We start from the raw sequence: 15,598 nt of genomic DNA on the forward strand, positions 1-15,598 counted from the left end.
CAATGACACTGTGCTGGGGATACTCAGGGAGGTGTGGGTGGGAGTCAGAGCATTTTTAGTATGAAGGGGGAGAGAACTGCTGAGTAGAGTTTCAAAAAAAGATCATTGACAAAAGAATTGAATCCTCTTTCTCTTCACCTGAATTAGAACCATTTTCTTGTATTATATAAATATATGTTGAATATGCAATATATATTTGTTTAATGCATATTCATATACTACATGATTTTATGTAATGTTTAATGTTGATTATATAAGCAATACTTTTAATATTTATATCACAGTCATTTCAATATATACCACCCTCCCTAATGGTTAAAAAATTATGCAAAAACTTCTAATACAGTCATTCCAGAGCATACATATGATATTTTGTTCTAGTAGCTCCCTATCTAACTGCCATAACATGGAAGGTATTTTTCATTGTCTTTTTCCCAGATGATTCACTGCTTTTTCATTTGCTCAGACTTCCTATTAAGAGAGGGAAGGATGGCCAAGAACTAGGCTAAGTGTTTTATAATATATTATCTCAGTCAATCCTCAAATAACCCTGGGAGGTCAGTGCTGTTATTATCCTTATTTTCCAGGTGAAGAAACTGAGGCAAATAGAGTTTTGGTTACTTGCCCGGGGTCAAATGAATTGCAAATGTCTGAAGCTGTATTTTAACTCAGGTTTTCTTGACTCTAAGCCCAGCATTTTATCCATTGTGCCCCCTTGCTGCTTTTTCTTTCCACTTACATAGTCATTGTATACGGTATATATTCCCTTGCCTCTAATTATTTTACTCTATATCACTTCAAACAAATCTCATATTTCTCTGAATTCTTTATATTTATCATTCTCTACTCCACAATTATATTCAATTACATTCCTATGACATCATTTTTTAATTCATTATCTAATCAATGGATGTGCTATCACAAAGAGTGCTGTTATGAGAAACAACTTTGAAAGACTTCAGGATTCTGATCACTGAGAAGACCAACAGAATTCTAGAGAAATCAGGAAGAAGCAATTCACTCACTTCCCTTTGCCTCTCACCTACTGAAAGGTAATGGACTTAGGGTGTAAAGTAGGACTTTTTTTTTTGCTTGAAATACATATCTGTAAGAGGGGTGTTTTCTTTCTTTCTCAATGGGGTAAAGAAAGGGGTAGGAAGTGAAAGGGAGAGAAGGTAGATTTTTAGTGATTTAAACATTTTTTTTAATAAAAATCCTAGAGGGAGAGCCAGCCTCAGGGTCAGGAAGACCTCTGTTCAAGTTCAGTCTTTTAAACATATTGGCTGTGTGACCCTGGACTAGTCACTCAATTTCTTAGGGCTTCCAGTTAAATCTCTAAGATTATGAATCACATGAATTGGCCTATCTGCATTGGTTGAGGAGGTTTCTTCATCAGGAGATCCCCACATCAATGAAATCACAGGTGTCGATCAAATCAATAAATAATCTAATAATTTTATTTTAACAAAAATAAACACTAAATGTTTAAAAGTGTAACTTTATCACAATATTCTTCTGAAGAATTTTTTAAAGTATATACACACTTTTCCAGATTTCTCTAAAACCATCCATTTCATCATTTCTTATGGTACAATAGTATTCCATTACAGTCATATAGAGAATGCTTTCTACTTTAACATGAAAAAAAAATTCCCTAACAAATTAGGGGCACGTATTTGGCCATCCATTGAATAAGGAAAGCCCTAAGGAATCTGTCTCATGAATTCCATCCTCAGGCCCCAACAGGTCTGAGAAGGATCTCAATCATCAGATCTATGGATCAGACTGAGAGTCAGATAAACAAAGGACTAGCTAAGGTGAAAAGAGTTTTTATTAGTGAGAAGGAAGTGTCCAAAGACAGTCCCACTTGGATGGACAAACTTGGGGTTCTTATAATATAGCAAAAGGGGGCTAGGTACAGAGCCAATCAGCAACATTATTCAGCAGGAAGTAAAGGGGGAGAGACAGTTGTGAAAGCTCTCAAGGAGCTGACAAAAATCAGATTTGTTTCTGTGGGAAAATGAATTCCTCTGTGGTTAGTAACTTCTAAGACAGTGAGAATCAGTCTTATTCTTCTTGTAAATGTCCTTGAAGAAGGAAACAGAATATAGTCTGAGGATCTCTCTTGATATTGTCCCATAATTCTATTTCTGTGGCCTTAGAGTTTTCTTTATCTGGGAAGAAATTTTGTTGTTATTGTTGCTGTTCAGCCACATATGACTCTTCATGATCCCATGGACCATAGCATACCAGGCCCTTCTATTCTCCACTAAATCTTGAAGTCTGCCCAATTTCATGTTCATTGTTTCCACAACACTGTCTGTCTCATCCTCTGCTGTTTTCTTTTCCTTTTGTCTTCAATCTTTCCCAACATTAAGGTCTTTTCCAACAATTTCCATCTTCTCCTTATGTGGTCAAAGTATTTAAGTTTCAGCATTAGTATTTGACCTTCCAGTTAATAGTCTGAATTAATTTCTTTAAGTATTGACTGATTTAATCTCCTTGTTGGCCAAAGGACTCTCAAAAGTCTTCTCTAGCACCACAATACAAAAGTGTTGATTCTTCAGTACTCAGCTTTCCTTATTGTCTAACTCTCGCAGCTGTACATTGTGATAGAAACACCATCTTTTCCCAGAATTCACAGTGATTGGGTTCATTCTCCTCCTCCACAATCCTTTCAGTTCTAATATCCCATGAGTCTGGGAACAAATACAAATGTGTGCCGCTTTGAGACCATGTCCAATGCAAAAATCCAAATTTAGGAAACAAACAAATTGGGGTGGGGAGGTTCTGAAAAGTTATACTGGACAACATGGATGTTCAATCATTCAATTAACAAGCCAAGAGTGTCAGGTGCTGTGCTAGAGGTTGATGTTACAAATACAGGCATGAAGCAGTGTTGGTTCTCAAGGACTCTGGGTCTGTCGGGAACACCACATGTGCATCATATACACCCCTGAGGAGATCCAGAACAGGGCATATACACAAAGTAAGAAGGAGGCCATTTGGCAAGATGGGGGGGAGGCACTAACAGGTAGTGGGAGGGGCATTCAGGAAAGGCCTTTTGTAGGAGGGGACATTTGTGCTGAACTTTGGAGAAAACTAAGGGGGGATCCTGGGGAGGCAGGGCAACCTCTGGCACAAATCTGACTTGCATGGACTACTTCTGGCATCATGGAAGTGGAAAGTAATTTTTCTCATTCTAGGTAAATTATGAGCTTAGAGTGTAGCATGAGACATGTAGATTTTTTTTTCAAGTTCAAAAGACAGACAAATGCTTCAGGAATTCTCTAGCTAGCCAACTAGAGGTAGCTAGCTGCAATCTAAATCTCCAGAGTACAAAAATAGCCTCAGGATAGGGACTTTTTAAATAGTATTTTTTTTTCAATCACATGTAAAGACAATTTTTAACATTCATTTTTTAAAAACGTTGAATTCCCAATTATCTCCCTCCCTTTCTCACCACCCCATCCCTAAGACAGTAAGTAATTTGATATAGGTTACGTATGTGCGTGTGCAAACATATTTCTATATTAGTTATGTTGTGAAAGAAGAACCAGACCAAAAGAAAAGAACCATGAAAAAATAAAGTGAAAATATTATATTTCAATTTGCATTCAGACTCCATCAGTTTTTTCTTTAGAGGTGGATAGTATTATGAGACACAGAAAAGGGGCAATGAGAGAATGCTATGTGTACACACACACACACATACACACACACATTTCAAACTACAAGGTAGAATTTCCATGAGTTTCAGACACTGTTTTTTCACTCTTATAAATATGTATATATATATCATAATGGGGCAGAGTCAAGATGGTGGTGTCAGAGTCTGCATTTTCTGTTACCTTTCCCAACATGCCTCCTCCACAACAACCTAGAAAGTGAACCAGACTGGATTCTTGACTCTGAAACCAACATTACCCACCCCTTGAGAAAGTTGTACTAATAATAGGTAAATTTTATGTATCACATACTATGTGCCAGGCACTGTGCTAAGCAGTTTACAATTATCTTCTTTGATCCTCATGGCAACCCTGGGAGGTTGGTGCTATCATCTCCATTTAACAGATGAGGAAACTGAGGCAAATTGAAGTTAGTAATTTGCCCAGGATCACAGAGCTGGTAAGTGTCCAAGGACAAGTCTTCCTGACTCTAGGTCCAGGGCACTAAGCCTGGAACTCACAGAAACTCTACCTTGTAGTTTGGAATCTGTGTGTGTGTGTGTGTGTACATATAACATTCTTTCTCTGCCCCTCTTCTGTGTCTCATAATGGACGTTCAATCTTTGGGTCATAGTACCAGAACAGGAGACCTATAGACATCATACACACATTTCACAGCAGTGTTTATAAACTACTTTCAGACCAATTATACCATTCAATCTTCACAATAATCCTGTGAAATAGGTAGGGCAGAGATCATTGTCCTTACCTCTCAGATGAAGAAACTAAGACTCAGAGGGAGTAAATAACTTGCTTCAGGTCATACGCACAGGTACCAAAGTGAACCCACTCTGACTCCAGGTTGTGGGTTTGGTTTTCCCTGATACATCTGCTTGCTTTCTTGTTCCTCTCTCCCAGTGGGAGAAAGACTGGCTGTCGCTACTAGACTAGTCTCTTCTCAGGTCACCTAGAGCCCTGAAGAAAAGGGAGAATCTAGGGACTTACATGGTAGACAATCTTTTCTCTCCAACAAGTACATGACTTCACATATAATTCCCCTATTTCTCACCTAGCTGTCCTAATCTGAGACTTGTCTGAACTTACCATATTCCCTCTTTCCTGTCCTTTTTCATTCTCTTGTTGTGTTATCATCATAAATTGTAAATTAGATTGTAAATTCCTTGATAGCAGGGAATAGGCACATAATAGGCACTTAATAAACAATAACAAAGAAATAAATCATTTTATATATCATAAACTTGGCCACTTTGCCACTTAACAGAATTATTTAAATTAACTTTAACAAAGTAATGACAAAATTATTTCTTTATAGATTCCCTTTTCCTTCTACTTTACATTCTGCATATTTTTCAGATTGTTACTGTTATTATTATTCACTTAGTTATAATGGTGCATAGACTGTTCTCTTGATTTCTCTCTTGTCATCCTGTATCACTCCCTAGAAATCTTTCCATATCCCTTCATATTTTTCATATTTAACATTTCCTATAGGGGAGGGAATTATTTAGATTGAAGAGAGAGAACGGACCTCAGCAGTCATCTAATACTAACTCATTTTATAGGTGAAGAAATTGAGTCCCAGTTAAATGAGCTGCCTGAGGTCACACAGATACACAGCTGAGATCTGAACTCGGGTTCTTTGACTCTATGGCTCATTTGATTTTCTCTATACCACACTGCCCATGGCACATTACTGTTTCATTACATTTATAAACCACCATTTGTTCAGCCACTCTTTGAATAATTGGGTACTGGAGTTGTTTCCAGTTTTGTTGTTACAAAAAAAATGCTGGTATCTTTGCTGAAAGATATTTTTCCTATCAGTGAAATCAATGGGTTATTGTGCCATAATATAACTGGATCTTTGGGTCAAAGGGTTTTGTAAGATACATTCTTGGTAAGAGTAAGAGAACTGAATCAACTCTAATTCATAAGGCATAGCTAGAGACAGGCTTACTCAAAGGTTTCCACGTGCTCCAATGGACTGAAAATAGTTAAAGGAATATCTATCTGTACATAATTCAAGGACTGACCCATCATAGGCCAGCATGCCCCTATAACTTATTTTGCTGCTGTTTAGCTGTTTTTCAGTTGTATCTGACACCATTTGGGGTTTTCTTGGCAAAGATACTAGAGTGGTTTGCCATTTCCTTCTCCAGCTCATTTTACAGATGAGGAAACTGAGGTAAATCATGTTAAGAGACTTGTCCAGGGTCACACAGCTAGTAAGTATCTGAGGCCAGATTTGAACTAAGAAAGATGAGTCTTCCTGACTCCAGGCCTAGCACTCCATCCACTGAGCCACCTAGCTATCCCCCCATTACATACACAAATAGTTAAAACATAAAAGGGTATGAACCAAGTGATATAAAAGAGATGCCAAATGCTATGGGATTTGAAGGAAGAGAGAAAACAAATTCTGGTTGTGAGGGTTATCATGAGAGGCTTCCTTGAAGAGGTGGAATTTGAGCTGAGTAAACAGAGGCCTGATATCTAGAGATGGAAATGAGGAAGAAAAGAACACAGCACGTTCAGAGAATGATAAGTAGTTCACCTTGGCTGAAGAGCATGGTATGTGAAGGAGAGCAATGGTAGATAGTCAGAGATAAGTCTGGGAATGTTGCCTTCAGTCAAATAATGGAAGGCCTTAAATGTCAAGGTAAGGAGTTTTGACTTTATTCTAGTCAAACTGAAATAGAAACAGGAGCCACTATACCATTCATAAGGATGCCTATAGGCATATATGGACTGAGAAAACCACTTATTAACATAATTTATATTTGGTTGTATTTTTATTTATTTTGTAAAATATTTCCCAATTGTATTTTATTCTGTATAATGCTAGGCTCAGGAGTATTATAGGCCACATGTTTGACACCTCTATTGTAGGTGATATGGAATGACCGAGGGTCTCTGAGTAGAGGAGAGATCATCAGAGCAGTGCTCAATAATGGAAGGAATGGAAGGAACCAAGGAAAACCAAGAGTTAGAAGCATAGTTAGAAGGAAATGAAAATGACAAATGTTGGAGGGACTGCGGGGGGAACAGAGATGCTAACATACTATGAGTGGAGCTATGAATTGACCCACCTATTCTGGAAAGCAATTTGAAAAACTGCCCTAAAAGTTACTAGACTCTCTGACTCAGCAATACCAATATTATGTCTATATTCCAAAGAGATCAAAGAAAAAGGTAAAGCACCTATATGTACAAAAATATTTAAAACAGCTTTTTATTTTTTGCAGTGACAAAGTACAAAAAAAAAACTAAAGAGGTGCCTATCATTTGGGGAATGCTTCAACAAACTATAGCATATGAATGTAATGGAATATTATTGTGCTACAAGAAAGTATAATGGTCAATTTCAGAGAAACCTGGGGAGACTTGTATGAACTGATGTAGAATGAAGTGAGCAGGTCCAGGAGAACAATGTATAGAATAACAACAAAATTATAAAGACAAACAACTTTGAGAAACTTAAGAATTCCCATGATTCCAGAAGACTGGTAATGAAGCATACTACCTACTTCCTGACAGAAAGTTGATAAATTTGGGGTGTGAAATGAGATCTATAATTTTTGGACATAGATAATACAAGAATTTGTTTTGCTTAAACATGGATATTTGTTACATTCATGTGCAAGCTTTTTCATTCAAATTTACAACCATAGTCAAAGTTGGTGTCGTTGGGTTTTTTTAACTTAATTTTTCCAATGGAGGTAAGAGAGGAAAAGGAAATAAAATAGATTTTTGTTAATTGAAAAAATAAAATTAAAAATATTTTTAGAGGTAAATGTGACAATATTTGCTAACTAATTGATTTTGGGGAGTGAGGGGGAAAGAGACAGTCAAGAATAACTCTGAAATTATGAACCTATTTGATTGGAAGGCTGTAGTGTCTTGTTAAAAATAGAGACGTTTGTAGGGAGGGTGGGCTTAGGTGGGGAAATGAATAAATTCCATTTTAGACATTTTGAATTTCAGATACCTTCTAGGCAGAGGTACCCAATAGGCAGTTGGTGATGTGGGAATGGAACTGAGGAAATCAGGGCAAGACATATAGCCTTGGTAGTCATTTACTTACATATAATAGTTGTGCCTAATGGAGCTAACGAAATTACCAAAAATAATATGTAGAATGAGGACAAAAGAGGACCCAGGACAGAGCTTTAGGGTAGGAAATAAATGATGAATCACTAAAGGAGACTGTAAAGGAACAGTTACATAGGAAGAGAACCAGGTAAGAGCTATGTCATGGAAGTCAATGGGAGAGAGAATATCCAGAGGAGGGGGTAGTCAGTGTCACAAACTGCAGAAAGGTCAAGAAAGATGAGGACTGAGAAAAAGGTCATTGGATTTAGCATTTCAGAGAAGCTTGATAATCTTTGAGATAGTAGTTTCAATTGAGTGGTGGGGTCAGAATGTAACACAATGGACTAAAAAATGGGTAATGAAGAACTAGAGGCAAAAAGATAAAACAGCTATTTCTAGGATTTTGACCATGAGAGGAAGGAGAGAAATCGAATGAAAGCCTGAGGTGATAATAAAGGGTTTTTTTCCTTAAAGGATGAAGGAAAACCTGAGTATGTGGTAGGTAGCAAAGAAAGAGCTAATGGAAAGGAGATTAATGATAAGGAAGAGGAAAGGAATGATTAGGGGGTGGAGGGTGGGGAGTGGGGGGTGGAGGGTATCTTCCTGAGTATGTTGGAGGGGATGTGCTCAAGGACACAAATAGAGAGATTGCTGTTGCCTAAGAGAAAAACCATCTTTTTCCTGGAGAGAACTGATGAAGATGTATATAGAGTTTTGAGGTGGAAAGAATAGGAGGTAAGAGAACTCATGATGGACTTAACGAAAGGCAGCTTCTTGTGCTCCAAGGAATAAGTACAAGGCACTCACAGGTGCCATTAGGACACAGGTCATGCAGAACAAGAAGGTCAGAAGAAGAAGCAAATAGTTGTGATTGGCAACTAAAGGGGTCCCTGGGAGGCCACATATGGACTTAACATATCCAGCACTAAAACATGCCGTCTTTCCAGGGAAGCTACCTGAGATATTGCAGAGAGCCTTCTGAAACTTGTTAAACCTCATAACCACTACTCACTTTTGGTGATTCATGTAAGGACAAATAATGCCAAAAGAAGGTTCCTAGAAAGGTACTAGAAATAACGAAGTTCTATGCATGAACCTGGGATATAGGTGGTGTTTTCATCACTTTCTGATAGAATGAAGATTTCAAAGGAGGAAGGTATATTTGGGAAGTAAGTAACTGGTTAAGAAATTATGTGTAAGAACAGCCTATAGGTTCCAGGACCAAGACTGGAATATAGGAATAATGGAGAGATTAAAGGATTATACATTTAAATCTAGAAGGAACTTTAGGGACAATCTAAATCCGACCTCATTTTGCAGATGACGTTGTTGTTCATCCATTGTTTTTGAAGAGAACCAATTAAATCATGGGGTGATGTCCTGACTTGCCCTGGAATTAGAGCTAAGGGAGGCAAAGTTGCACAAAGTTGTCAGCCTCACTCTCTTCCAGAATCATCAAAGTCCAGTGGAAAGAAAAAAGTCAAGATGTTTGGGGCTGGTCCAGGACATGGTGGATGACCCTAGCATCTCGAATGTCTGAACAAGCTCTAATTACACCACAGCGCCTGCTTCAGTCACCTTCATGGCCGTTGAAACAAATTGTTTTCATCCACCCATTCTGCCAGGGAAGTCTTCACATGCTTGGGATAGACATCGCTCTAATTTACTGGTTGGTTACCCTCCATCTGGTTTAGCCCATCAGATAAGATGGTTTTACCAGGGTATGGCCACTATGCATACTACAGCTTCTTGGATCTACGAGAGTTTGGTGAAAGGTGAACACCAAAGGTAAATAAGCAACCCTGAAAAAGGCTCAGCAAGCCCCATCATGTCAGAGGAGCTAGTCCTCCATAAACACCCTGTACATCCCTGAGCAGGCAGGTGGTACAGTGGATAGAGTACTGCGTCTGAAGTCAGGAAGACTCATCTTCCTAAGTTCAAAACTGGCCTCAAACACTTACTAGTTGTGTGACCCTATGGGCAAGTCATTTAACCCTGTTTGCCTCAGTTTCCTCATTTGTAAAATGATCTAGAGAAGGAAATGGCAAGCCATTCCTGTATCTTTGCCAAGAAAACCCCAAATGGGGTAATGAAGAGTCATTCTATGACTGAAAAAATGACTCAACCACAACAAACTTCAGTAGCAGACTTTTTGCAGATGATATAATTTGATAAAAATGGGAAACTTGAGAAAATAGGTTAGTTTGGGACATGTTGGATTGGAAGTGTATCCTGGGATCTTCCTCAATTAAGATCCTTCTGAAAGTTATCTGGGTTTCAGGAGATCTTTTGGATCAGCATTCATTCAAAACCTCAAATGACAAACATCTATTAATATTTCTTCTGCCAAACCAACCAAAGGACATATCAGTTCAAAGCAATGATATTTAATTAAACAACATAGTGGGTTTGGTGATGGTATTACACTGTGAACTGCTTTGTTTGTTCCTGCATACTACCCATGTCTCTCCTGAATCACTCTCTGCTGGTTCTCTGCTAAATAGAGGTAGAGCTGAAAACTCTACCTTTTAGAGTTCATAGTTCAGTTCTTTAGAGTTATGTTTAGAGTTCAGTTCTTTTAGCTCATAGACTCAGGTGCTGGTTCAATACTTTAGGTTTTAGAGTCATAGTCTGCTAGTCTGACAGCCATCTAGAGAAATCCTTAGGCATTGTCTCTCTAGAACATCATCAACAAATATGAGCTTTTCCGTATTCAAAGAAGGTTGGGGTTAAGCGACTCTATTGCATATGTTTTTTTTTAATATGTATAAAATTTAATATGGTAGTGTCAATATTGTCCTGCTTATCTGAGCTCCTTCTGAATTCCTTCTGCTCTCTTTTATGCTTTTTTTAAATGTTTCATTAAAGTTCTCTTCTCTTTTTTTGCATTAGTATCACTGTCATCTACTCATCTACCTTACTGCAAATATAAAGCTCTCTCATGTTAATAAATAAGGATAGACAAACAAATCTGGGCAGTTATGTGGCACAGTGGATAGGAACAAGGCTGAAGTCAGGAACACTCATCTTCCTGAGTTCAAATCTGGCCCTAAACACTTACTAGCTGTGTGACCCTGGAAAAGTCACTCTACCCTGTTTGTCTTGGTTTCCTCATCTGTAAAATGAACTGGAGAAGGAAATGGCAAACCATGCCAGTATCTTTGCCAAGAAAACCCCAAATGGGGTCACAAAAAGTCAGACATGATTGAAAACAACTGAACAACAGCAAAATAGTCAAACAAAACAAATTTGTGTTGTATTGATTGTTTCTGAAAATGTATATACCATTCTGTGCCTAAAGTCCTTTACCAATCCATCCTGAGCTGGAAGACAGGCTTCATCATCAGTCTTCTGGAACCATAATTGGTCATTAAATTAATCAGAATTTTTGTCTTTCAAATTGTTTTCATTTATAATGTTATGGTCATTGCATGAATTGTTCTCCTAAGTTATTGTCCTTTTTTTTAAATTAAATTTATTTACTTTTAGTTTTCAACATTCAGTTCCACAGTCTTTTGAGTTTCAAATTTTCTCCCCCTCCTTCTCCTCCCTCCCTTCCTAAGGCAACATGCAATAGTTATTGTCCTTTTTAACAACTGTTTTTCATCTGCCTGGAGTGCCACTCCTTAAATTCAATCTACCCTTCCAGCTAGATGGAGAAAGCTCTTCTGATTCCTGTCAACTCCAACCATACATGTGGTCTATGCAAATGTAATAGTAATGGAATTTAAAGATCCCCCTGTATTGGCTAGGTTTTTGGTTTGATTGTGTTAAAACCTAGAGCTTGTGAATCCCACTTGTGGGATGGACTTGTTGATGTGAAAAGAGAGGGGTGAACTAGGAGGAGCTGGTGACGTAAATTTAGAGAGACACAAGAAAAGAGAGAGGCAGAACTTTTTGGAAGCAGCACCTTGGAGGCAGAGAGAGACTGAGAGGATTGCTGAGGGCCACTTTTAATTGCCCAGGATTTTTGAGAGCTGCCACCCAGAGCTGCCAAGGACTGAGGAGACATGGCTGTTATACTGGTACTTTGTCTGTCTGTTTTGATGTTGTTTTGCCAGATTTGTCCACTGGTGAAAGACAGTCCTGTTGTTGCAGAGGTCTTGGAACCTTGATGTTGGTTCAGAGCTCCTGAGACTGTTCTGCAGACAGAGAGTGAATTAATGAAGACACTGGCAATGTATTTTGTGGCCTTGCTAAGCTTTGCCTCCCCAGGAACAAAGATTGCTGAGAACTTGCCTCGGGTCAAGATGAAGAAAAGACCTCTCTTTGGGTATTAAATGCCCTGCTTAAGCTTGTTGTAACTCTGGGGTAGATGGCCTATTCAGTTGTAATCCAAGGGTGGGGAACTTTTGACCTTTTTGTGCTCTGTGATTGAACAAATAGATGTACTTTACTTATGATTGGAAACTAATCTCCATTTGAGAAGAGGGGTTTTGTGGTTAACTAAATGAATGTACAGCCTAGGGGTGGAGTAGTACTTAGTCTTTGGGATTGACTAAATGAATTATAATGTCCAGGGGTGGGGTAGTACTTGGAGATAATTGAATTACACTTGGTAAATGCTGTATTTTGAATGATGTTATATTTTGATTTTCTCTGTTCTTAATTTTTCACTGAATAAAATGGAGAGCACCTATGCTGGTATTTTGAACCTTTGGAAGTTGCCTTCGCTTGGCATTACAGCAAATCACCCCGGGAGATTCATTTTTGCTAGGTAGACTTTCCTTCCTGTAATGAAGTTGCTCTCTCTACAAAGGTAATACCGTGACATCTGAGTATAAATGCCCTTCCCTTTATACAGCCATTTGGAACCAAAACATACTAATTTACTTTAGATAATATCTCCTGAACTTGTTCCTTTCTCTTAGATCAAATACCCAATTACTTTGGGTTCCAGTCATTTCTTGCCTGGGCATTACAAGCCTCATCTCCCTTCCAACCGGTGATCTATTCTTAAATCATAACCAAAGTTGTTTTCTTAGCCATAATTTTCTCTATTTCATACACCTGTTTAGGATTCTATGCTACCCTCTTATTATACTCTGTATCAGGTTTTAAGAAATTCATAGTATGCTTCAAAAGCCTTTAGTAACCATGCCCTGATGATCTCACTTACCTTGTTTTGGTCCTCTTCCTAGCATAGAAATTAAGTCAATCTCTTCATCTGAATGTTTCCTATGACTAAGCCTTGTCTTATGTCAACAACATAGTGCCACAATAGTCTTTCTGTATGGGTCACCTCTGGACAAAGGAAGATCTTCTCCAGGTGCAAATGAGGTTGTGATACAGCCTGTTTCCAAATTACCTGAACTTGTATATCCCACCTATTGGTTTGGCTTATGTAGATTTGGATTTTTGAATTTTTGTTTGCTTTTGCTATTAAGATGCTTTGTCATCTTATTCTATATTAAATTTGCATATTTTTGATAATATACTCCTAGGGGGCAAGTGTTGTGTATTTTCAATAGCTTTATACAACATTTTTGAATAGTTTTATATAACAATGCAATAAAAGGGCTTTGGATTGATAAAATGATTTTTATCATTTTAAGCAGATGTCATCCCAGCAGGAATAGTACCTGAGTTTGTTATAGATGAGTGATGAATTATGAGTGATAAAAACTATGCAGCCATGGGTCAGAAGCTAGACACCAGGAAAGACCTGCCGCCAGAGTAGAGCTGACCTTGTGTTCTCTACCCCCTTAACTAGAAGAACTGAATAATCACCAGGATCCCATGATGTGAGCAGAATAATAGAGCACTATGGTTTAGTTCCATTGGGAGGGCTGGAGACAATGTATTGAGAAGAGGACAGGGACTTTTTTAGCAACTCATTCTAGGGAGGAGAGGAAGGGAAAAAAATATGGGCTGATAGCCAAGATGACCCCAAGTCCGGAGCCATTTGGATGAATGAAGAAAGCATGGTGACCCATACAGAAAGACTAATGTGGCAGTATGTTGTTGATACAAGACAAGGCTGTCATAGGAGCTCAGGGAACTACAAAAGCCTTTGCCTCCTATGGAGAGCTCTCCCTGCTCACAGCTCCAGCTCAGGCCTGGGAGATCCACTTGCCCACCTTTTCTCTAATCACCAGTTTCACCTGTTTGTTCCTCAGGGTGTAGATGAAAGGGTTGAGCATTGGGGTCACCACAGTGTTGAGGATGGCCACCACCTTGTTCAGGTTCTCTCCTTCACTGCCCTTACCTACCCTGACATACATAAAGATGCAGCTGCCATAAAAAAGTGATACCACAATAATGTGGGAGGAACAAGTGGAAAAGGCTTTCTGCCTCTCCTTGGCTGAGGGGATGCGCAAGATTGTGTATAGGATGTGGCCATAACAAGAGGCAGTGACAGATAAGGTGCCCAGAAGACTGACGTTAGCACCCATGAAGCCTATCAATTCCACCAGGCTTGTGTCTGCACATATAAGCTCTAGCAATGGAAAATTGTCACAGAAAAAGTGATTGATGACATTGGGGCCGCAGAAAGGCTGCTGAAATGTGATACAGCTTGGGACAATGATGAGAAGGAAGCCTCCCACCCATGAGGACAGCACCAGCTGCACACAGACCCTTTTGCTCATGATGGTGGCATAACGCAAGGGGTTACAGATTGCCACATACCGATCAAAGGACATCACAGCCAGGAGGAGGAATTCTGTTGTTCCTAGGAAGAAGTAGAGGAAACACTGCAGGAAGCATCCCAGTAAGGAAATGGTCTTGTTGCCTGTTAGGATGTTGTTCAGCATCTTGGGAAAGATGACAGAAGTGAACCAGATCTCCAGAACAGCAAAGTTTCTGAGGAAATAGTACATGGGGGTGCGAAGGCGATGATCCATCAGGGTGACGACAATGATGAGGAGGTTCCCTAGCAGTGTGATAAGGTAGGTCAGGAGGAGCCCCACAAAGACCAGCATTTGTAATTCACAGGCATCTGTGAGTCCCAGAAGAATGATCTCAGTGATAGTGGTGCTGTTCCCCATGTTCCCTGTTGGGGAAAAAGAGATGAGAATATTAGCACAGGAAACTATGATGCTGTAAGATCCCAACTGTAAGCAGCCCTTACATGGATTAATTAAAACAAAAGCAAGAATGAAACTGGATTAAAGAGAATGACATTTTGGGTGACATGTTTCTGAGGAATACATGTGCTAAGTGTTCAATATATTATAGAGATCAGAAATCAGGTGGAGGGAATAGGAGATGAATGAAGGTTTTCCAACCGAATGAGTCCTTTATCTTAATGTACAGCAACATCTTCAACCTCCAGATCCACATCCATAATAACTCCTTAGACAGTGAATAACCTATGTAGAATTAGCCTTGGATTGGCGCTAGCAGTGTAAAGCTGAATAATAACTCAGGTAGTTGACTGAAGAGTGTGTAGACAAAACTCTTATCCACGTTAGTTTCCCAACCAATCCAGGTCCATTCTTTCTGCACTTACTCTGTTCCTTACAAGAAAACCTGTTCTCAACACTTCTCCATCTTTCTTTTATCCCAGATTATGGATCATCTTTTTTTATGTTATTTGGTATCTTATCTTTCCACTAAATATTCCCCCTCCCACAATCCCATATCCTTTAGGTCATTCAAAACAGAGGCATTGAAAGTAAACATGCAACCTAGTTTGTTTGCCCATCTGTTCCTTCCTTGTACTTCCAGTATTGACTCCTTGCATCAGGACCTCAGAGATCTGTATAATTTCACTGATGTGGGAACTATCTCTATCAGACTGAAACTCTTCCATCAATTAGGAGAAGGGTTGGGTTTTTTTTTAAAGCTGCTGGAATTTAAAAATTCCTTGTTAC

At 38.9% G+C, this 15,598-nt stretch overlaps 3 protein-coding genes across 4 annotated transcripts in view; 2 read left to right on the forward strand and 1 right to left on the reverse strand.

The window, feature by feature from the left end:
- Nucleotides 1–13,834: 13,834 nt before the first annotated feature.
- Nucleotides 13,835–15,076, reverse strand: LOC138168881 (olfactory receptor 6E1-like). Its single transcript, XM_069097811.1, has one exon. It carries the CDS (start codon nucleotides 14,768–14,770, stop codon nucleotides 13,835–13,837), a length of 936 nt encoding a protein of 311 aa, XP_068953912.1. The 5' UTR covers nucleotides 14,771–15,076.
- Nucleotides 14,601–15,598, forward strand: part of MRPL52 (mitochondrial ribosomal protein L52) — a 150,409-nt gene continuing 149,411 nt past the window's right edge. The window contains exon 1 of one of the 2 annotated variants that reach the window (XM_069097812.1): nucleotides 14,601–14,606. In XM_069097812.1, coding sequence (XP_068953913.1) covers nucleotides 14,601–14,606 — 6 coding nt within the window. The remainder of the gene's footprint in view (nucleotides 14,607–15,598) is intronic. The other variant, XM_069097814.1, reaches the window with a different exon arrangement.
- OXA1L (OXA1L mitochondrial inner membrane protein) overlaps nucleotides 14,602–15,598 on the forward strand; it is a 90,940-nt gene continuing 89,943 nt past the window's right edge. Inside the window, exon 1 of the mRNA XM_069097810.1 lies at nucleotides 14,602–14,606. The gene's annotated coding sequence lies outside the window, so the exon portion shown is untranslated. The remainder of the gene's footprint in view (nucleotides 14,607–15,598) is intronic.

Source organism: Petaurus breviceps, unplaced genomic scaffold (genome assembly GCF_028583685.1).
Source record: "Petaurus breviceps papuanus isolate PSGF00001 unplaced genomic scaffold, PetGlider_PUasm1.0 37, whole genome shotgun sequence".
NCBI lineage: Eukaryota > Metazoa > Chordata > Mammalia > Diprotodontia > Petauridae > Petaurus > Petaurus breviceps.